Source organism: Agelaius tricolor, unplaced genomic scaffold, assembly GCF_023055355.1.
Source record: "Agelaius tricolor isolate 1412-34295 unplaced genomic scaffold, bAgeTri1.0.p SCAF_7, whole genome shotgun sequence".
NCBI lineage: Eukaryota > Metazoa > Chordata > Aves > Passeriformes > Icteridae > Agelaius > Agelaius tricolor.
In genome coordinates, this window is record NW_027269267.1 from 9669493 (window position 1) to 9693760 (window position 24268).

Genomic DNA, 24268 nt, shown 5'->3' on the forward strand with positions numbered 1-24268 from the left:
AAGATTTTGACATCTAAGTATGTTCAATAAATATTATTTATGGATATGCTCAGTAAATATTATTTTTAGTTTTCAGAAAATGTTGGCCTCAAATTGTGCATCACAGTCAAAAATTCAGCCTGGAGAAGAGAAGGTTTCAGGGTGATCTTCATGTGGCTTTCCAGTACCTGGAGGAGTTACAAGAGAGCAGGAGAGGGACTTTTTACAAGGGAATGTAGGGATAGAACAAGAGGTGATGTCATTAAACTGAAGGAAGGCAGGTTTAGATCAGATATGAGGAGGAAATTCTTACTGTGAGGGTGGTGAGGCCCTGGGGAAGGTTACTCAGAGAAGCTGTGGGTGTGCCATCCCTGTTCTATCTATTTGGCAGAGTTTGGCATAATTTTCTTATGTGATCTCACTTGTTTCTGTTGTTTTCACTTTCACATATATTCTCAGGTTTGCTGTCCTGCCTAGAAGGCCAGCCAGGAAAGCCTGAGGGTCAGTGTCACAATGTGCTTAGCAGATGCAAAACACACAGTGAGAAAGTCAGAGCCTGCCACATTCAACCCTAAGATTCTTTCCCAGCCTAATGCTTTTGTGCAAAGCAGTGAAAGAAAGCCAGTGTTGCCAGTATTTAGGTTTTGCCTATTCTAGAAGATGTCAGACATAGTTGCTGCTCTGAGAGTGAGATTCTTTCTTCAAATAGCAGTAATTTATAGTTTTCCTTCTGATGTGAGTAGACTTTTTTTAAGAGGCTGTACCTCCTTAAGGAATTTTTAATGGTGAGAACTGTCTGTTTTCCCCAGTTTTGTTTCAGTGCACAGAATAAGAACACAGGTAATTAGCAAAATATATTTAAATAATACAGCATGCAATATTGCAGCACATCTACACAACTGTAACTGTAAATACTGATTATTGATTACAGGTGTGCTTTAAATACTGATTGCTACAGAAGGCTGTATACAGTATCTTTTTTTTTAAACTCATGCAGCTACTTTATTTTACAGCCTGTGCTGTTGTATCTAAACATCCACTTAAATTTATTTTAACAGCTGATCAATCTGGCCTCCTGCATGAGTTCTTCAGTCCAGTGGAAAACCTGTTCTTGAGAGGGAAAGATTCTGCAGCCTTAGATATTCACTTCCTTCCCTTTTATCAGGAAAAGCGTTACTGCACTCTCATTCTGTTTAATGAAAAGGTAAGAATAAAGTGTGTGTTTTGTTTTTATCATGTCAGGTAAGAACCAGGACTTTTGCCAATTGTGCATGAATAGGGAAAATGAGAGCAGTGCTGTGAAAAGGGACTTGGGGGTCCTGATCAAGTGCAACAGTTTATTGTTCTTTTATACATAATTAGAATCATATGAAATGCTGCAGGCAACTTTTCACTTTAAAACCACTAAGTAATAAAAAATAATACCGCAGGGAATGTTATTTTGGTGGCTTTTCTAGGCATCCGAGCTTCAGAAGAAAAAGAAAAGAAATTTAAATAATTTGTCTTGACGTGGGTGCAAGAACAATGCACAGGCAGGGAATGGATAAGGACTTTACTGTTCTGTACTTCTCCATGTATTCATCCTTGTATTTAGGGTATGCTGTCAAAGTAGAATAATAATTTTCCTTGCTATCTCTTTTTAAATTTTTCTCTCAATCAGAGTTCCATTCAGAATAGACTGTACATGAATACTGACTCCAACAACCTTTCAGTCTCTCTTGACTCATGTAGCCTGGATTTTGCCCTATATACTTAATTGAAATTCAATCAAATCACCAAGATCTGATTTTGATCAAATTTCAGAACCTCAAACCTCACAATCCAGCTTTTTGATGTTACTGTAATCCTTTATCTCAGTGGTTACAATCTTATTTCTGTGTGTTTAGTCCATCTTTTCACCTCTTTAACCTGTCTGTTGTGTTCTGTCTCTGGCTGTCAATGTTTTTCACAACCCTGTTGTTTCTATAATCTTCTTTTATGTGTGGCTGATCTCAAGGCTTGGATTCTGCTTCTTACTTTCCTGACAATGCCTCTGTGGTTCAGCTTCCCCTCCATCCAATTAGGTGCCTCTGCCTTTCTCTCTGCCACATTTTGATGATTTGTAACAATGCATCTAAACCCAAATTACTTTTCCTCCTGCACATTTTCAGCTTCCATATTTTTACCTTCTGTAGAACATGGAACTTCTGCTATTGTCTGGTGTTTGTGTGTTTGATGGGATTTTTTATTGCTTAAGCATGACTTTGGCTATGCCACATGGCCAGCTTGATTTTTTTATCTTGTTCATAAAGGAAAATAAGACTTATACAATGATGCCCAAGTCTGTATTTCTGACTCTGTCCAGTGTTTGAAAATACTAGCTATTTATAAAGAAAACAAACTATATGACTGGATGTCTTAAAGAGTGTACAGTTCTCTTGATTTTCTTGAAAACCAGCTGAGATAGAAGAGGGATTTCTGTTGAATTCACATTGAAATAGTGAGTTCACACTTTATTGGCAGCTGGGAATCACCCACAAAGAGTTGCCATGCCAGAGGTTAGCAATCTTTGTGGATGGTTCAGTGGAAAATCAATCCAGTGCTCAGCATCAATCAATGAGAGAAATTATTAAGGAAGAAATACACATCAACAGCTGTACATTCATAAAGGAATTTTAGGCCCATCAGTTTAATTCAATGAAATATCCAGATGCAGTCTCTAGACAAGGAAAAACCTGGCCTACTGCTCTCTCTGGGAGTAAATCTGACAAGAATCTCCTTTCACCTGTTATTATTTAATACTCTTTAAATCTCTGCTATTGACAATTTACCTGTTTGTTGTATGTTTATTAGAAGGAGAAGTTCACACCCTGGCTGAGAAGAGTAGGCTCATGCTACACAAGGAATAGAGCCTGAAAGCTGAGTAATACAGTGAAGAGAAGGGAAATTTAGACATGTTAAGGAAAGAGTGTTAATCTAAGAGATGTAGGCAGAGCTGTAGGATGGTCATATTTCAGGTGGAAAGGGAAAAGTACATTTCTGACAGTCCCAGTGTTGCCTTCAGTGGTGATGTAGAAGTAAATTTAGACACCCAGCTACTAGTCACTGTTCCTAACAAAGGTTCAGTTGGCCTTTTCACAGCAGGAAGCATTAATGCCTCAGAGAAGCTGCTGTTAAGTCCTGTATGGTAACTTTTTCTGGATCACCTGGTCCTTCCAGCTTAGTTGAGTAGGTGTGATGCATTGAAAGGCTCCTCAAAGGGCAAAATTTTTGATATGCAGAAGCTCAGGTTAGAAAAATTAGCTCCATCTACTTAATTGCATAATTTGTGAGGAATTGTATTAAATCTCCTAGGGAAAGATGAAACTGCAAGATAACTAACATGATTTTAGGGCTGTATAGTAATGGCACAGGAAGAATTTGGCTTTCTGAAATATTTTGTATATGGCTGCAATAATTCAGTCATGCCATTATCTAACTGACAAAGTGCAGCCAGCATGCTGTTTGATGATCAAATGACTTTACACAATGAGGAGTCTTGTATCATTCAAATATGGACTTGTGCTATATATAAAATCTGATAAATAATTTAATTTAGCATTGCTGTGATTTTTTTCCTGCCTACCTTTCCTACCCTTTTTGACAAATAGACCAAAACAGTAATCAGAGTAGGTCTGCTCCTTCATTACAATCAATGAAGTATTGAGATTTAAATCACTATACTTGGATCTGATTGGGAATCCTATCCATCACTGCAGCAGCTATATACCTGTAATAACAGCAAGAGGATACACTGATTCAAGGCTTCTGGCCTCAAGGATGTTCCTTATTTTGAAATAGTCTTTATGTTAACTTTCCTAAGGCTTGAAATGACAGCACAAGCTATTCAGCAAGGATTTGTTTCAGTATTTCATTGTTCTTTAGGAAAAAATTGAAACAGATATTTTCCAGACTATTAGCATAGATATTTTCATAGAAAATATTAAATATTGTTAAACATAATTGTGTTGCTTTTTAATAAATATATCTTTGTTTCTGGGAGGTAATTTAAATGTGAACAATGTGGAATTTTTAATGATAATAATTTATTAAGTCATAGTTTAAGAGTGTCAGTCCAGACTTTTACAGCTAAGTGTCTAGTATAGAAGTAAATTGTTTATTGAAAGAACACTTTGCTATCTGTTGCTCTTACTTACGTGAACAATGTGGAATTTTTGATGATAATAATTTATTAAATCATAGTTTAAGAGTGTCAATCCAGACTTTTACAGCTAAGTAGTATAAAAGTAAATTTTTTATTGAAAGAACACTTTGCTATCTGTTGCTCTTACTTACTGGCTTGCACAGGCAACTACAAACTTCTAGTAGCCCTACATTCTTTTAGAACATCAGATAGCAATGGGATTGGATAGAAAGTTCAACAGCTCTTTTATTAGCTATTTTTATTAACAGTAACCCCTGCACAATGCTGATGCTGTCCTGTTTGCAGCTGATGGAAAATGGAAATATAAATCATTAGAACCATGGGCATAAAAGCTAAACTCTCCAAGTTCAGTGAAATCCCCATTCTGTTCCAAAACATCAGGAAAAAAGCTCAGTGGAAAGAAAACAGGATTTGCATTCTGTGAAGATCAAAACCCCAGAATTCTTCAAAGCAAAGAGGAAATTGGGGAATTTTGTTCCTTCCTATAAGCATATTGATTTCAGCAAGGACAGGAAAACTAGCTGATAGCAGAATGGCATCCCAGCCACCAGCACCTTCCTGAAATCAGCTGTGTGTGCTGTGAGCTTGTTAAGGGCCCTTATGGAGCCAAATCACTGTGTCAAACAGGAATAATTCCTGTTTAAATTGGTTCCCAGGAGTGGCTGTTTGTGTGTGAGAATCCAATTTTGCTGGAGGTTTCTTTAATCCTTCTCAAGGAAGATTTGTGTGAGCTCTTGAATCAAGAAGGGAAGAAAATACCATCAAAGTTGAATAGTTTTCCTTCTGCTGGGTCAGAAATATAATTGCAGTGTTTTCAGCCTTAACATAAATATCTGATGAAACTACAAATGAAGGCAAAGGAAATAGGGTTTTCTTATGCTATTGAGCAGTATTAAAAGGAAAACATTGCATTGGTTGGCAGATGCACTAAATTATAGAAATAAATTATTTCCTTCATATCTGGAATGAAGAATAAAAGACAGAACACATGTTTTTAGGGCAGAGTTTTATAGAATATGGTTTATGGAAAGAAAGAGAGACTGAATGTGCAAACTGTATCAGTTGTTGCAGAGGCATTTAATTCTTTATCTTGCAATCAGGAGAAGCTAAAATTGTCTGAAAAAATTTTGTGGTAAACACAAAGAAATTATCAAAGCAATATATGCAGTATATATGTTAAATCTCCTGCCTAGTTCAGATAGGTGTATGGTACCTAGCTTAGAAATCTTTTTAGTTTGGTCCATTCTGATTGTGGACTTAAATCTGGAGTACTTTCAGTGAGTTTTCTTTTCTTCAAAAATACTTTTCTGTCTTTCATTTGTGCCTTATTTTTTTCATTCCATCTATAATTCAAACAGTTATTTCTTGGCTAGTTAAATTATCCTTTCCTCTATGAAAAATGAATGTCTTTCTTTGTTCTAGGTCATGTTTATATTTACTTTCAATCTTCTGTAGATTTTCCATTTCCAATGAAATAATTAAGGTTTACTAACTTTATTTTTTTAAAGGAGAATTTGCACATGATGCTAACCTGCCTTGACTTCATTTTTTTGGTGTGCTTTCTAGAGAAATGTTTCTGGCTCAAAACTATTGTAAACATTTTTACTAAAAAAAATTCCAAATGGTGAAGAGCAATGAAGGTTCCTCATGAGCATCTTTAATTATATGTAACTGTAGTAGATAGTTAGAATTCAATTTTTTCCTGTATTTATGGGTCAGGGTACCCTTATTCAGTTAAATTATATGAGGAGTTAGAAAAGATTCTGCTTTTTGAAATTTTTTGACTTTTCAGATTTAATATTATCAATTAAAGTACTTTATTATCACAGCATGGTTTGAAATTCTATTCTATGGTTTGAATTCCTGTTCTCCTGAATATGTAAATGATTGCTCAGGTCAGATCTTAGATGTTACTAGGATATCTTTGCTATTAGTTGTAATACTTTGCCTTCTGTTCTTCATGAGTTGCACCCTGAAGTGTGTGGATGTGTGTCCTTGTGTTTCAGATTGGAGAATTTGTATACCTGATTGAGGGATCAGGGGATTTACCTCTGGCTTCAGAATTGCCTATCTTGGATAGTCCAAATGTTTTGCATGCTACCTCAGAAGGTACAGTGAATAGAAGGGAGAAGAGTAAAATACAGCAAATAATTTTTTTAATATCCTTTTAATTCTATGGATTTTTCCTAAATTATTAAATACATGTAGTACAAAAAAAGAAGTTGTTTATAATGAAGAGTAAAAAATACATTATAATGAATATATGTGGTATTTCTTCTAATGTTTTCCAGTCCATTTTCTTCAGAGCATCAGCTGGTTGTTCGTGATCTTCATCTTGTATTGCTTTTAACATTGTCTACATAAATACTTTTTCATAATTTTTCTTATTTTCTTCTTCTAAATATAGTTTGCTAGCCATATGAACCAGGACAAGTCATCTTTATCTAGAATTTTTCTAGCTTTAGAACATGAGTTTTGTGTGCAGTGATGTGATATTCCAATGTTTTTGTCTCTAAACAGTGAGGGATAAGCTCCTGTCAGGCATATTTCAGAAACAGTGAAACAGACTTGACACTTGAAATAATTGTCAACTGCTTCTTGAAATAATTTCTGGTGGTTTCTTTTAGAGGAGATGAAACATATCTAGAGGGGTGAAAGCATGGCTGTGTTGTGTAGGTAACAGAAAGACTTTGGTGAACTTTTAATACTGACATAATGGTAGTAACACTAAAGTCTGGGATTTTTTTATTAGCTAAATTATTAGCTATTTCTTAGCCCTATTAGCTAAATTTTGGGTTGCATTTCAGTCTGCTAATTTTTACTTCCCTATTATGTTGAAAAATAAAGTATTATAGGTAATAAATGGCATGTACTAGGTAAATAGCATGGAACTAAACTTTGAAGGAATTTTGTATTCTTATTTTCTTTAGAAATTAGAAATTTTAAATACTCTCTGCAGTTCCACCAGCTGATAAATGTGGTGTGTGGTTTTGTTTTGCTCTTTCATTTCTTTGGTTTTTTTTTTAACAGATGAATGCACAGCACAACCAGTTTTATATTTGAAATGTGGACTTGGTCAGACTCTGGAGGAGAATCTGAAGATTCCATTGGTCAATGAGCCAAGAGAGAGGGCCCTGGCTCTGGCTGCACAGCAGCAGATGTCAGCTGTGGAGTACGAGAGGAGATTGATGACTGGGACCCTGCAGAGCAGCAGCGTTCGAGTTGCGACGGCGTTGTTGGGGCTCTCCAGAGTAGAGGTGAGAACACAATCATCTGGTGCTGCAATTAAATTTAGTTGTCCTTGATTTGTAGGACTGACTTGTTTTTATGTTTCAGGTAATAGAAGTTATATTTTTTTCACATATCTGTAATCTGACAGTTACTGATCTCAATTCCCCCTCAGACACTGCAATATTTTACATGTTCATCCTGAAGCTCCTTTGTCACCCCATGCTATTATGGTGTCCTTCCTTTAAGAAAACTTGACTGCAGTTAAGAAAAGTACTAACAATTTACTTCTGAAAAATACCTGTTGATTAACAAAGCTTTCATATTCCATGTAAAAGATATCTGTATTAGTAACCTTCATTATGGATATTTTTGTAAGAAATTGATTTTTTTTTCCCAAACCAATAAAACTTGAGAATAAATGAAAGAGACTTCTCTTTGTCTTGCAATCAATGCAAAATAGTTTTGAAAAGCCACAACTTTTTCTAATAAGATGTGCCTCTTATGCATCATTCCAACCTATACATATTTTCCTAAGATTTCAACATCTAGAAACAGAAAGTCCTCCCAAGGTAGTCCATTAAACAATCAGTTATTACTTGTGAATAAATTTATAATAATGATATTGCCAAATAAAGAAGGCTTTTCCTCATGAAGAATTCTAGTATAGCCTTCAGAGGATGAGAGCCTCACTCTGGGTTTTAATTTCCCTTGTGCCCTGATGGTGCCTGGCCTCAGACCAATTGCTGGGCAGCAATGTTATTCCAGTTTTCCAGTTGGACAGTTCCCCAAGTAAAAGAATTTTCCCTTGTAATGTGATGTTCCCAAATTTATACCTTTTGTTTGAAAAGTAATAGAAAGCAAAAAAAATGAGGGGAAATTACATTGTAACTTTAATCTGTTGTGTGTTTGGTGTGGGACAACAATTGTAATCATGTCATCCAGACTCAAGTAGTCTCCTTTGGGATTATGGCTAATCCACTGCTGTGGTAACATTTTATTGAGTTTTCATATTTCAAGTTCCTTAGTATCACAGTAACTTGGCAAATACTTGATGAAAAGTCTAACTGCTCTGAAGTTGTGGATTGAATCAAGACTGAACATGATAGCAACACTCCTTGCACCACTAGATATGCTAAAATGAAATATGAGTTCTAAAACCACATTTATTGTGGAAAACTGGAGGGTAATTAGCTTAATTACCTTGTAAAACACATACTGGTGGATACTAGCACTGAATGAATTATCATGTGAGAAATGAAACTAATGTGCAGAAAGAAGTATTTTTTTTCATGTAAACAAAGTCTTATACTTGCTTATGAAAAATACAGGGGAGAAGTTCTACTACTAGATGGACAGAAGGGAAAATACCCTACCATTAGTACGACTTGGTCCATTTTTTACCTGTCAAGTTGAAGAATAAATAACTAAATAATTGCATGATTTCCAGTCTCTCTAAACTGTAAATTTTAGTCATGTTTACTTAAGTCACATAGAAAACAGTAGTAAAGGTGGGCTGTGGTTTTGGAGTCAAACTGGATATCCATAATCAGTAACTAGAGGTTTAATTTTTTATTTGACCCATCTATACACAGCTAAAAGTCCTAGGTACTTCTTTACTATGTTTTTACTCTTTCTTTTTGTTGCCATAAGGAACAAAGATCTATTTTGATTGTTTGAATTATTAGAATTAGTAACAAATAATGATTTTTAAATATTTTTTCCCATAAAATTGTGTTACTTTCTCACCTCCTGAGTGTTTCTTTACTTTAATTCCTCCTAAAACAATTTTGGGTAGTAGTAAAGATAGTATAAGATAATATAGGAGCTTTCAGACACCGTTAAGGTTGGATTTGGCATTATAGTGAATAATTAACAAAGGCTGTTTTGTGAATAATTAGTAATGATGAATAAGAAGAAGCTGAAAGGGGGATATTTAGGTGAACATAGATAACAAGGGAAGGAAGCGGGTATTGGAAAAAAGATAAGAGACTGTGGGGGAAGAACATGTTTAGACTGAAGTTGCTAAATATAGTAAATAGAGGAAAGTGAATTAAAAAGAAATAACAATATGAGGAATTCATTTACTTGGGACCGTGAAGGAGAGGATGCTGCAGTCAGTGAAGTGAGACACAAAATAACTTGCCTAGTTTTAGACCCAATTGCTAGATACAGGACTTTTTCTTCATAGATGCCAATAATCTCCTTGTATAACCAGACATTATGATGGGAAAAGTCCTGTTGCACAAGAATCCCAGAGCTAAAGCTTTAACTTTCTGCTGTGTCCATGTGTGCCCTCACTGTTAAACTGTAAAACGTATTTACTTAGGCCCTGTTTTGCTTCCTTTTGAACATGTCTCATCTGAGAGTGGACACCACATTTGCCATATTCCAGATGTTAGGACATTGTGCATTTCCTTTCTATCCTACTGTCCATGGGACTGAGCAACATGGAGTGTTTTAATCTTAGTACACATGGAGTGTTTTAATCTTAGTACACATGGAGTGTTTTTATCTTAGTACACATGGAGGGTTTTTATCTTAGCACACCATAGTGGTGTTGGTGAGTTTGAGTTTTGATCAAGGAAAAATGAATGAGACCTTGTGCACTTGGGGCTGTGGCTTCTGCTGTTCAGCTGACGTGGCAAAGTCTCATCCTCCACCTGCCCAGCTGGGATCTTCAGAGCTTGTGCTCTTCATAGGCACCCAGGGGTTATGAAAGATGTTTTGTGTTCTCCTGTGTGATTATGGAAATTTGTAAGCTCAGTGTAAAAAATCTGCTTCTTTTAAAAACTGGTGTGGGTTTTTTTTTAAGGAAGAATCATGGTGTCCTTGAGAAGGCACTGGAAATAAAAAATTGCATTAGATACATTTGAGTGGGGATGAACTTTTCAGAAAAGGACCTGTGGTCAGATTTCAATATGATGAATTTACAAGTGAGACCAATTTCTTCTCTATTACATCACTTATCTTTTCATATGGGATTAAGGGAGGTGGCAAACACGATTGATCACCAGGGTTCTGAGAGACCAAGATAATAAATTTCTTTATTCATGAGAAGCAGTTTTAGAAGTTAATTTCTGGAAGGAAGAAATGGTGCTAAATTAGGATTTGAAGAACCATTATATGCAAGGAAGGAGAGAGCTGCCTCAGAACCCTGTAACAGAATCTGCCACCCTACACACATAGAAAGTGCAGGTGGCACATCTGAGAAAATACCTTGGAAAATAAAAAAATTCCTTGAAACTTTCAAGATCAAGTTTAATTCTGATGCTTTATATACCCTCCATTAATTTTCAAAAAAATATTCTAAGAAAATAATTAATCCTAGGAACTGAATGCAAATACTACTAGCTGGTAATAAGACTTCCACACTTGGAATATCATGAAACATCAGGTTGATGAATTAAAAGTGCTTGGAATATGTCTCTTTTTGCAGTAGAGAGGCCTTAGATCTGCACTGAACATGAGAGTTAAAAAATATTAAATTCTATTTAACTCTCACTGCCCACAAAGATGTTAAAAATTGGAGCAGTTGCAACATTCATCTGAATTGTGTTGGCATTTTCTCTTGGAAATGTTAGCCTATGAGGCAGCAAAGTTTAGTCTTGTGTATGTTTGCAGAATTTGCTTTTTCCACTAAGTCTCTCATTAAAAATGTTTTCATCCTTTACTTGTTTACAAGGTGCCAGGAAATATTTGAAATGTTCATAGATTATGTAATACTAACCATTTTTTCCTAACCTATATTTAAAAATGAGATAACATGAACAAGTATCTTCAAAAAAGTCTTTCAGTGAGTTTTTAAATAATAGGACATTTCTTCAAGATAATTATAATTCAAATGTGTTCAGTGCTCCAGGAAAGGTCATTTTACAATTATATTGTCAATTAAAATTTAACAAAACTGTGTAATCATGTTGGATTTTTATTTCAGTGTTGGAAAATAGTCTAGTTATGAAAATCATTTGTAGGTATAAATTTATATTTGATTATGCAGAAGATCAAGTCAAATTTAAACTGGTAAATGTATGTAATTCTTTTGGTTAGGAACCTCCCATTACAAGTTAGAATGAATTTTTTTTCCACTGCAAAGTGTTCTGGCATTTCATTCCTATCAGAGAGAAGTGGAACTTGCAATTAATATGGCAATTGAATTATTTGTACTTATTGATTTTTTAATTAATTTTGTGTGAATTTGAGAGGGACTAATGTCAGACTCCAGTCCTGTATGATAGAAATGAGTAAATAGTGAGCTCAGATTCTCAATTCACATAACAATTTTTCCTGTTCCTTCTGTAAATTATATTTGCACGAGGTTGTGCAAATACAGTAGTACAAGACATATCCTAAGAATTTGGTTTGATGTGAATCTGTCCAGCTGCTCTTCACAGAACAAGAATTTTGAAGAATTATCTGTTTCTATATTTATTGTGCCAAGAAACCTGTATTAACAGCTAAATCTTAACAGGTTCCCAAAGTCCATATGTACTTTTTGTTTAACACTGTATTGACACTATGGAAGGGTAGATTAATGCTCAAAACAAAGCAATGTCAGAGTGTGGATCTGCTTTCTAAAGCAAGCAAGGGAATGTGAGATTTGTATTAAAACGGGGGACAAAAAGCAAAACAAAAAAACCTCACCACCAATCCAATGCATAACCCAAGTCTAGTTGATTTAAACAGTAATTTGACCATCTTACACCTAATGGTGATCTTTATGAACAATTGTTTTTCCTTTTACATTGAGTTTTTTAATTCCCTGAATGGATTTGCATTCCTTGGCCTGCTGAAATATGTACTTTGATACCTGCAGTCCTGGCAGTGTTTTACAGCAAAAGACTTTGAGAATAAACCAGTTCTCTTAGCAAAACTTGATTATTTCCCATATTTATCTCTGCCCTAGATTTGCTTCAAGATACTTCACAGCAGTCATTAATTCAAAGCCTTGTTTGTAAAAAAGACATTATTTGGTTTAAAATGTGTTCAGCTTACAATTACTCTTGAGCATTGCAATTGTAATGTGTTATTGCATTGAAAACGGCAATTTTGAGCAAGTAGTGTATTAAATCATTGCAGTATTTTTGTAATGTTATCCTACAGGAGTCAAATGAATTTCATTAAGAGGTTCAGATGCCTGTATTGAGCTTGCTTTAATATACTGTGCTAATCCTTTTCTAATATGTTTCCTGCTGTTGATTAGCAATGGCAATCTTTTTACCAAGAGGAGGAGATGACTTGTCTCTAGAATTGATTCTAAATGCCCATATTTCTAAAATAAATTTTCAGCATTAAAATATCAGTTAGCTAATAGTTATCCCTTGCCAAAAAGCAAAATAACTTTTCTTTTTCATGCTTCAGAAACTTTATGAAGTAGGAGAAGAAGCACCTTGCTACCACTGATACAAAATATTTTTCATGGGTTTTTTTCTCCTATTCTTGCCTTTCCTGCATATGCATGAAGGCTAGCAGAGATTATTTCTGGGTAGGCTATGGTTTTACTGTAAATTTCCAAATGCATTATTCTTAAACAAATGTTTCAGATGCATGATGTCTAAAAATATCTTACAAGTCAGTTTTTATTTGGAAGTATCACTCAAAATTGCTATGTAAGTTTCTTAATTCCCAATTCAGTTTTAGAATTGAGCTCAATTCTAAAAAAATTAGAAAATTTTGCAATTCTCAACCTGAAAATGTAATTGATGTCTCAGCTGTGTACATTATTGCTTCACTTGCAGAGACGTGCGCTTCTGAAGCCTCGCAGGCACCCCTCCGAGCTGAAGCACGTGGATTACAGCGTAGAAGTGAGCATAAAACACGTCTTTGAAGTTCCTAAAGAGTTCTCTATTCCAGTGTTATCTTCAGCCAGAGTTAATTTGGACCCTCCATCAGCCAAATACCCTACATCTCAGAAAACAGGTAATAGTCTTAAAGGTGATGAATTTGACTGTATTCTTTTGCCAAGATAATATTTATTTTTAATGTTTTTCTGTGTAGATCCCGAAAATGATCTTTCTTTCCTTTCTACTATTGATCAAATTTGCCTTTCTTGTCACTACCCAGGTTCTAAATATTAGCTCAAACAAATGCTTTCCACTTGCCATTGGCTTACTGGTTTTCTCAAAGGCACACAAGCACAGGAGACTTGATCTAAAAGACAAATTGATTTGGTCTGTTTATCTGTCAGATCCTGAATTTGTGCTCCCTTCCCATTTCTGCCTTCCACTTCATGCCCAGCACTGATCTGTGTTCAAATTGTGCCACTCATATCACATCTCTTTGCTTGTTTGCCCTCCTCAGTCAGCCAGAGGGAGATTTCAGCTAATGCTGAATGAACAGTTCTGCATTACTTTTCAGAGTGATCTTGCCATCTTTGGTCAGTCTGTTGTCTCTAATTTTTCTAGCACCTTAAATTTTATACAGAAATTTTGTTGATTTTTAAAAAATGCTTTATTTAAAAATATAAAGCACTCTAGGCTGCATTTCTTAAAAACACTCTCAAACAACCTGAGCCATTGAGAGAGCTGGAGTCTGGAGAAAAGGAGTCTCAGGGGGGAACTTCATGCAAATTTGTAGAAACTTGAATTATACACTGTCCATATCTAGTTTTGTTTCACCATTTCTTAATCAATGCAGTCCTTCTGCATATTTTTGCAGTTCACTTTTCCAAGTGTCAGTGGAATCAGTGCTTTCATGGTCATTGTGCTTTCATGGTCTTTGTTTTGACACTCAATGTATACCTTGTTTTTTGTTCTTTTTTTTTCTATTCTGGAATAATAAAAAGAATCTATATTTTTTTTTCTGAGGAGTCTTTATTACAGATGTTTTAATTGAAATAGAATTTAACTGCTATAAAAAAATATGGTGTGTTTTCAGGAAGATGGCAGCAATAGTTATGGCAGTATTAGAAGCAGGATTGGTGAGGGACTACAGGATGAGCAGTCAGTAGAAGTTGTAGAATTTATGTGACACTGAAGGCTAGAACATGTCATGTGTGGCAGGATGTTTAAATCTTAGTTGAAACTCTTTCATTGTCAAGTTAATAACAACATGTTTATGTCATAATTACTGTAGAGGTGAACTAAAAACAGTTAATGGCTTTGTTGAGTGTTTTAGGAGATTCTTTGTATTACACTGCAGAAGAGCAGAATAACAGCTGGGGGAAAGAGAGCCAACTCTGCACACACAGATCTAATGTCCTGACAGGATCTCCATCATGTTCTCAAAACAAAGGTTCTTAACTGACCAGTTGAGAGATTACTATACCTTAGCAACTGCTCAAATTATTTTAAAAGTTTAAATGTGAATGAATATATCTGAAAAATTTAGAATATTAATTGCATTGTATTCACTACAAAAATGTAGTGAATAAATGACATTATAGTAAAGAATGATTTATAAATCATTCTTTATAAATGACTATATAAATGTAGTGAATAAATGACATTATAGTAAATGGATGATTACTATAATATATACTATAAAAAATTATACACTATAATAAATTAAATACTATAATAAATTATAGTAAGGAAGTAGTTATTTTATTCTTAGTTCATGCTGCTTCTTTATTCATCAAAGGATATTAAAGAAATGCTTGAAAGAGGAGAGTAATCAATGCAAAATCAGAAATTGGATCATATGGCAGTGTACACAATCTTTTTGATATGTATTTTTTCTTTCTAGGATGGGTAATAGTTACATGAGGAAGTAGAAATGCCAAGATGAGGCAGAAATAAATGGGGCTTTTGTAGTGAATTCAGAGAGGTGGTGAGTAAGGAACATCCAGAAAGGGAAGCTGAGATAACCAGCTGAATAGCATGAAAACAAATATGTCTTTAGTAGGAAGACAGTGCCAACTGATTCAGTGTATTCATTACACTAATGAGGAGACACAGGAGGATTTACAGGCTCTTAGAAAACATAATATTGTGACAGAAGTCCCCAGTTGGTGGTCCTGGGCAAAGCATTGGTCTCATCTGAAAATTCTGACACCATTGTCTGAGAAAGCAGGAATATTTTAGCCATGGTGGTGGCTTTCCTCATGGTGGGAGTTGCTGGTTCTCTGAAGAAATGACAGTGCTTATATTTATGAAGGTAAACAAAAGTGGAAGCAAGCTGACTAAAATCAATCTTTGGATCAGAATTTCTTAAATTGCAGTAGCAGGAAGTGTGCAACCAGTGTTTTAAGAACTCTGCCAACAGGGAATTCGAAGGTAAAAAAATCAATGCCACTCAAAACATTTTCTTGTAAAATAGATCTTGTTAAATGACCTTATTACATTTTTGGCACTATTTACAGATGACATAGATAAAAAGAGTACAATATGCTTACCTTACTTTAAGTATGATATCTTGATCAGAAGCCATACTGCATACTTGCACAGATCTAAAATAATACATTTCCAAGATTGAAAACCTTTAGCAAACATTAATCCATCATTGGAGACTCATCAGAAAGGGAGTCCTTAGGAACCAGTAGTTATTACACAATGTTAGCTACATTTCACTAATTGGGAAGATTACACAAAGACTTTGTTGAGTTAGGAATGACACAGATTTTGTGAAAGAAGTTAGTTGGAGCTCTTACATAGTTATAAGCTATGAATTTTAGTGCAAGCAAATATGTAATTATATATTTGGAACAGAGTCTGTGTGCTAAACCATTTGGTATGGTTTAAGCACACCGTGATGGTTGTTCATCTTTGTCTCAAATGGTATCTTTAAGAGCTTTAGTTTTCCTCTATCATCAGAAATAACCTGGAAAATAATTCAATTCCCATATATAGCTCAAGAGAAAGGTAATTGACAGTAAAACTGCAATGCTTTACAAACCAAAGAATGGTAGATTGAACATTCAGAAAGTCATGTTAGGCATAATTAAAGTATGCTGCAACATTGAAATATGTTGCCTTTTTCTTAGAGGGATGCTGTGAAAGAATAAAAAGGATAAAATGTCAAGTGGGATTAAAATAATCACTCCAATTTTTAGCAACAGAGAAGTAGCATCCAAAACCAGCTCCATGCTTCACCAAACTTACAAGTTCCTTCTAAAGGTGAAAGCACAAGAAACTTTGAATAGAGAGGTTTAATGGCTCAGAGTTGTAACTTCAGTTGTAACTTTACTTGCCAGTGTCACTGGCTTTGTAATGCATATATATGTTTATAATCTCTATAATGATTTAAGATTTCTTGCCATGCAGTCTTATTTTACAAAACTGTACCTGTGTAAGTGAGCATGCTCTTCCTGCACGTAAGGACCATGTTTGCTAAGTCAGAGCTATTGTTTTATTTATAGTTTTTATAAGGGTTTATAGCTTTTATAAGTGTTTTTTCTGCTGATTATTTGCTGGTCCTGTCCAGCAGCAAAACACTCACTGTGGTTAGGAAAGAAGGAAATATCTGTGGATTTTCAAGCAGAACTGTGAAAACCAGTGGAAAAGTCAGTGCTGTTTGTCTTTTCAGCAAATAATCAGCTCAAAATCAGCTTCAACTAAGTTTTAACTAAGCAGAACAACTTCTTAGGCATTTGAGTTTCTTTGAAAAACATGGTTTTTATGCTAAATAATGTTACTTATCAAAGGTGAAATAACATAGGTAGAAAGGGGGAGGATGGGCTTTGTTCTGCAGTCTTGCAAAACATTTTGATGTCTCCCAAAATGTTTGAGAAATCTGCAAAGCAGCACAGTATCTATCTCACAGTGTGAACTAAAGCTGTCAGGCTCACTTCCCACTCTGTTTTTCTGACATCAGCTCCATTGTTCTTTCATCAAAGAATTTCTTGTAAAATTTTGAAAAACAAGGGTCCTTGAATGCATAACTTAAAAAATACAGTGCAGGTATGGAAAAATGCTGTTATTGTACCATGAAGGAGAACGTAATACTGGAGCAGCACATCCAGTTCTTGTTCCACACTTTGGACAGAAGGTTGCAAATGAGGAGGGCTCAGCCAAGCTCTACAGTAATTTTCAAGGTCTTGAAAGATTGAATACCTTGATGACTCCATGATCTCTGAGGGAAAGAAGTTCCTTTCAGGTTACCTGTAATTATTTAAAAAGGGAAAATATGTCTGACAGTGAAGACTGTTAAGTGCTCTATGCAGAAAGTACAGCACTTTCTACTTAAGATGGAGATTTGTAATGAAACAATTATTATTCCTGCAAAATTATGTGAATGAGAGGTTTATCAAATACGAACAAACTCAAGAAAAACAAAAATCTTTCTTCCACTCAATCTTTTAAAAAAGAAAGTGGATGCTTTCCTAAGATACATACTTTTGCTCCAATTGTCCAGGTTAGGGCTTAATATAACAATTAGTTGGTGAAATTCTAATGCTAAGAGAAACGTCCAATAATATGTGTTTTGGTATTAAATAAGGATTTATCCCAGAATTAGGAAATTCTGGAATTTTCTAGAATAGGCTATGCCTTTACACATTGTAACATGACACTGACAATTGCTTTGAGTAATGGAAACATAAAAGTTCCTGAGACAGAGCAGCTCACAGAGCTGCCTGTGACAGTTCATCAATACTGAACCATCCAAGTACTTTATAAGAAGGGATTCCTGTTAATTTGGTTTTCTTTTTTACAGACTTTTTTTTGCAATCTTCTGCCTTGAAATGACTTCAGATTACCACTTGTGCTATTAGCAGAAAACCTGATAGCAATACCTTTGGACTAGACATTTTTTAAAGGAAAGAAAATATATGGGACTAAATGGTTGATAGCAATTCCTGTTCTAAACATTGCAGCAGCACATGTCAGTACCAGTGTATCAATACCTTATTTTATTCCTTTTAATAATAACTAAATCCCAGCATGGAATGATAAATACACAAATATATTCCATCAGTAATGATAGATATGTGCAGTTCTATAAAGTAATGGTAGATTTTAATTTTCAAATGGATATGCACCTAAGCCAGGGTGCTCTGATAAGCAATTTCTGTATTTTACATGTGCATTATTGAACTTTTCTAAGGCAAGCATGCACTAGGAATGCTTTTTATCATTCCATATGGTTTAGGGATTTTCCTATGTTTATAAAAATAAACATGGAAAACCTAGGCATGAATACAAAACTAAAACCTTTTTCTGATGGCTGGGTTGTACTATTTCACATCAAAATTATCCATATAAATAAGTAAAGCTTACAATTCATTTTAAATGAAAAAATGTTGTTTCACCTTGCTATCTAATTTAGATTCAGTATCACAAGCTAATATCAGAGTTCTGTTGCCTTTTCCTACAGGATTTGACAATGTTGGCTCCCTGCTGTTACACTTAAAAAGAATATCCAAGAAGAGTTCTCTTGTTTTTCTTTTTTCCCCCCCTTTCTACCCAGTGAATGATGAAAAATCTTTTTCTACAGAACTATCAGTAATTGTTAGATATTTTCTACTTTCTCAATAATTGTGCCTACAGTTAATTTATTCAGATTGTTCTGACTTCTTTGTGGCTTCTGGTAAAGCTACTAGTGACTTAATTTTCTCTCTTTTTTTTTTTTAAAAAAAAAGAAAACCTTTCTTCAGAGAAATCTAGATTGCAGAAGGAAAGGAGCTGCACCATGAAAGTCTCTACCTAGCTCTTATTACATCTCTTCACTATAAGCCTTCATTACTAATTGTGCATTAGCTTACCATTTTGCAGTAAATTATATAAAAGACTTGGTTTTGATCCTCTCTCCTTGTAATATTTCCTTATGCATTCAGTGCAGTCTTTGTAATAGTTCTGAGCCCTCTTCCTTGTTTGTAGAAAATTTTGTTAAGTCGTCCAGTCACAAAAAATCAGTTTTGAAATTTTTTTTGTAAATTTTGAGTGTGTGTTTTAGAGAGAACTTAGCTCTTTGTTGTGTTTTTAGATCAAGAGTCTTTGAATTATACGCTATTTTATCAGTGTAATTCCTTATAATTTGGCTAATCCCTTTCAGCAGGAGCTCTTCATCAAATGGCTTAAGAAAACACCTTCATGACATGGTTCTTAAAGCTGTATTAAGTAAATTTGGCAGCATTGCTCACTGGAGTAGTGACTGCTTGTTTCTAGAGTGCCTGTGAGCATTTTTCATGAATATTAGGCTCAATGATTATTAAACAACCAGCCCCCTACAACTGCTTTATGTAGTGCCACACAGCTCCTCACCAGCTCCTGGATACACAAACACAGCTGATGAATATTCATACCAAGACATTGAAAAAAAGTGTCTCCCATTTTTATTTTTAGATCAATTAAGGAAAAACTTCTTTCATTCTTTTTTCCCCAGTCGATCTTCATTTTCTGATTAAGTGTATTTAACTTTTTTTTTTAGGTGTCTGATGGTATACTGTATGCTATCTAAGCAGAAAAAGGAAAAAAAATAACCAGTTTTGGGTTTTTTAGAAACCCTTCTACAAATCTGTTGATTAAGATAAAGTGAAAGGAAATAATAAATAAACATACACAGTGGTAGCAAAAAATTTCATAACTTTTAAGCACTCAATAAGGGATATGAAAGAGTAGTTGCTTTTTCAAGGCTACCATGTTGAGAGATGTTCTAATTCAGATGAGCCCATTTGGAGACCTAATATATAAGCAGAAGTCAGAAGAGTCTGCATTCTTTGTTATGGTTGCTTATTTAGCCTTCTAGGAGTCCATACCTCCAAATTCAGTGTTGAAGTTAATTTAACCAATTGTTTGTGACACATGCATAGTGTCAGAGCCTGAGATAAGTTCAGTGAGAAATTTAGCTTTGAAATTCTGAATAGAATCACCATTGCTAAAAAAAAGTGAATATAATGTGCAATTATTTGATGAACTGCTGAAGGCCCATACTCTCCTGCCTTCACAAATTATGACAACAGGTTGTGGTGTGTAAGAGTAACATTTCTATTTTTACTCATTTCAACCTCCCACAATATGTAATAAGGCTAAAGAATGATTACTAAGGGCCATTATTACTACCTTACAGAATATGTTTTTTCTTACATTTTAATGTCAAAACAACTGTCATTACTTTTCTTTGAAAGGTACTGTTTGTTGGCTAATGCAGTTAGAGGATGTAGTTTGATTCCAGGCAGATCTAAAATGATGAGTTTTAAGATTTTTAAGAACCAGAGGACATGAACTTTGTTAGTTTTGGTGATCAGATTGTATTTTGCAATAAATAAATGGCACAAAAGGCCAGGCAGTTGCCAGAGGACATGGCCAGTGCCTATGTGCTGTGATTTAGTTCTCCAAAACATCGTGGTGAAATTGCACACTGCAAGTTTAGTTTTTGCAAATACCCCTGTTTTGACAACTGTCTCACAACAAAACCCAATATGATCAACTGAATGTTTCCTGCAGGCATTTGTCAGACATAAATCTGGAAAATAAAACTGTCAGCTTATTTCACATGGAATGCTTCCCTGTGAAACAATAAAAATCCTGAGTAGGATGGAAGCTGTAGCAAACCCCTGTATTGCTCTGCCTGGCTTTTTGCTGTTGAAGAAATGCTTGCAGTCTCATTCTTTTTGATGGATGCAGGCTCTGCTTCCTGCTACATGGGAATCAAATAAATGATGCCCATGGCTTACTGTTGACACTTTTCTCAGAAATTGTTGGGTAAGCCAGTTGTGGCCCCATGGCTTATGTTCATTAAATCTTTGAATATATCCCTAAATTAATCTTCATTGAATGTCTTGTGAGACTGAGAGAACAAAGCATGCTAAGCTGAGACATTTTTAAGCCCAGTTTATTTTACTGAATTTAAAAAAGATTTTGAAGGGTAACAAGTCAATCTTCACTTATAATTTGATTACAAATGATTTCTGTAGTTACTTTGATTTGGAGGAACCATATATCACTGCAGAAGATACTTACCCTGTTGAATAAATAGAACCAATTTACTTGTTTTCCTTTTGATTCATTGTAATTGAGCATAATATTTAAGTTATTCAACTGATTTGTTCTAAAATATATTTTCTAATGCACAAGAAACAATTTTTTTTGCTAAAGTAATGCCATACTAAATATTATAATTATGGAATGTACTTTTTAGGGTTTTTCTTTTAAAATTTTTCTATAGGAAGCATTTCTGTTTGAAACTGTGCCTTTAAATATGGGTCCAACTCAGGCAAAAATAACCCTAGTTGTTAGTAATTAAAATTTCCATTTAATGCAAGAAAGTAAAACTCATGCAGAAATATATTGGATCTTTCAGTACACTGTATTATCTTTCTTCAAGAACCTTGTCTCTGACTTTCCTTACCATCTTTTTCCAGCTTTAGGCATGGGTTTTTAACCTTGGAAAACTGAAGAAAATCAGTGTTTGTTACATGTAAAACTGCAGATTTTACAGCTGCAGTCTTGATGTGGTTTTTCAGGTTCCTTGGAGACTCTGGGACTGGGGAACTCTTTGTGGCCATCATGGAGTTCCTCATGTACCTTCTTTTCTCCTTTGGAATGTGTCCTAAAGGGCTACTTAAAATCCTGTGCAGGAGTCTGATCTTTTCTGTAAGCAAGCACAGAGGAGGAAATCTCTGCAGCAGATTTGTTAGACCTGGCTCTGTGCAGAGATGGGCACCTTTGCATTTGTTCTGCTTCTTCCTTGCTCTGGAGATTACAGTGGGGTTTTCCCTGTGTGCTGCAGATCGGGAAAGTGGGACTTTGCATGAATCTGTTTCAGCATGGAAACCCCTGTCAATTTTGGAAACTCAGACTTTCAATCCAAAATATGGCATAGGAAAAGGTCTAATGAGTTGTCATGAGAGCTACTACATTTAACAGAATTTCAGTGATTGTTGGGGATACTCAGCCAAATATACTGTACTATCACTGATATCTCTGATAGCAGCTGTTGACAAACGTGTAGTAGCTTGTATGGTTTTTAAAATATTTACAGAAATTCATACATGTTAAATTCTTCTACTAGATTTAAGAGATATTTCAAAATACCTCTCTCTGAGCACTACTGAAATCAATATAAAATATTGTTTGCCTGCTTCAATATACTATTTTTAGGAAACTAACTTATATGGTAACACTCCTAAGACTCTGCTGTTTCTTGGAAATTTTTGCATGTATTTCTGGGAAGACACTCCTACAGTTTATTGGAAACCTCTTCAGATTCTGCTTGTGAATTCAATGTTCCTGAAAAGCTTTACAACAGCACTTTGTTTTGTTTTGTTTTGTTTTGTTTTGATTTGTTTTTTTAGGTGGAAGTGATGCAGTTGAGTTTCCTATAAAATTCACTCCTAAGAAACCTGGTTGCTACAACTGTCAGATTATTCTGAAGTCATCCTATGATATTCGTGTCTATGAGATTGAGTGTGTGGTGAATGCAGACCAGGCTGATGCACAGCTTGAATTTCTAATTCCAGCTTACCAGACAGTGACTCAGGAAATTCCAATTGTAAGTTCATTCCTCTACTGCTAACTAAACTAACACTCAGGATTTTAAAAAAGTGGATTTCAGATCAATACTGTAAAAATTTACAGTCCTGAAACGCAGAAATGCATACTAACTTGAGGATTATTTCTCAAAGTCCATGTTGTAGATAATGTAAAACCTGTTTGGAAAAATAATTTACTTCAAGTTAATTATTAGTTTGATGGACTAAATTTTGATGGTTCTCTTCTCAGAATTTTTAGTCTGTTATTTACTAATGTTATCACAATGAAAGTGAATAAAGTAGTTATTTAATCTAGGGAATAAATATACTATTTCTGAAGGAAAAAAAGGAGACATGCTGAGGAATAAAACAGAAGAACTAGATTACATACAGTTAAAAAAACATGGTAAGCATAGCCAGTATATTGTGTATAGTTTTATCAAATCTACTTTGGTATGAAATCCTTGGCACATGAAAAGTGAGATCAGAGAGAGAAGATGGGTGCAATATCATCTCTCTCAGAAAATTATTAGTCAAATTTTAGAGAACTTTAAAATAAAACAAACAAACAACAACAACAACGAAAAAAAAACCAAAAAAAAAACCAACCCAAAAATTATAGGGAAGGAAGTTAAGCTGTGAGAGAAGGAAAAAAGATTCTTTAAGAGATAGAACCAGTAAAAGATTTCCTGAGATCTGAACTACAGTTTAGTTTGTGTCCTTTTGATTGTAGAGCCACTAAGGAATACTAGTTAGCTAATTTATAGAGAAATTATTCTGAGATTTTGTAGTCAAAAGAGGGGAGGCAGATTCAAACAAGAAGACTGAATATCTGGGGAAAGATCATGCTGAATGCTCTGTCAAATATTGAGAGTATAAAAGGAACTAGTACATCAGAAAGGAAAAAAGAACATTAAAGGAAACCATATTAACATTAAAGGAAACCATAGTGCTATCTCTTCTTGCACATAAGTTTTAAGATATTAATAATTTATGTTAATAAACATTGATTTTTTTGAATGTTAAATTAGCCTAAAAACAATTGATACATAACACAGAAAGGTAAAAGGATTTTCTACCTTGTTTAAACAGACACTTTCTAAGCAGATTTTTTTTTTATTCTTTTCATTTGTTCTGGATTTATGGAAAAATGGATTTATTTTTCACTTCAGAGTATTCACTTTCTAAGAGTTATTCTATATAGTATATATATACTATATATATACTATTCTATATCTATTTAGGAGTTATTTCTATATACACTCCTTCTAGTTGGAGTTTCTCCATCTACCAGAACTTTTCCCATATTTTTATATTTTTGTTAGCAGTATTGTATTTGTCATTTAAATTTTATTAAACATTCAGTGGAAAAAGATATGCTCATTGTGGAACTGAAGATGGAGTTATTCAATCTGGTAAGATTAGTTTCTTCAACCAAATATTTAGTGCTCAAAGCACTTTTTACAGACACAAGCAAACTAAGAGTCATAATGTGTGTTAGGTGGAACATTTTATAACTGGAGCAGATT

General features: G+C 34.5%; 1 protein-coding gene across 1 annotated transcript in view; it reads left to right on the plus strand.

The window, feature by feature from the left end:
* CFAP47 (cilia and flagella associated protein 47) overlaps positions 1-24268 on the plus strand; it is a 263505-nt gene that overhangs the window by 92831 nt on the left and 146406 nt on the right. The window contains exons 42-46 of the mRNA XM_071430336.1: positions 1038-1183; positions 6169-6271; positions 7193-7419; positions 13129-13309; positions 22563-22759. Coding sequence (XP_071286437.1) covers positions 1038-1183; positions 6169-6271; positions 7193-7419; positions 13129-13309; positions 22563-22759 — 854 coding nt within the window. The remainder of the gene's footprint in view (positions 1-1037; positions 1184-6168; positions 6272-7192; positions 7420-13128; positions 13310-22562; positions 22760-24268) is intronic.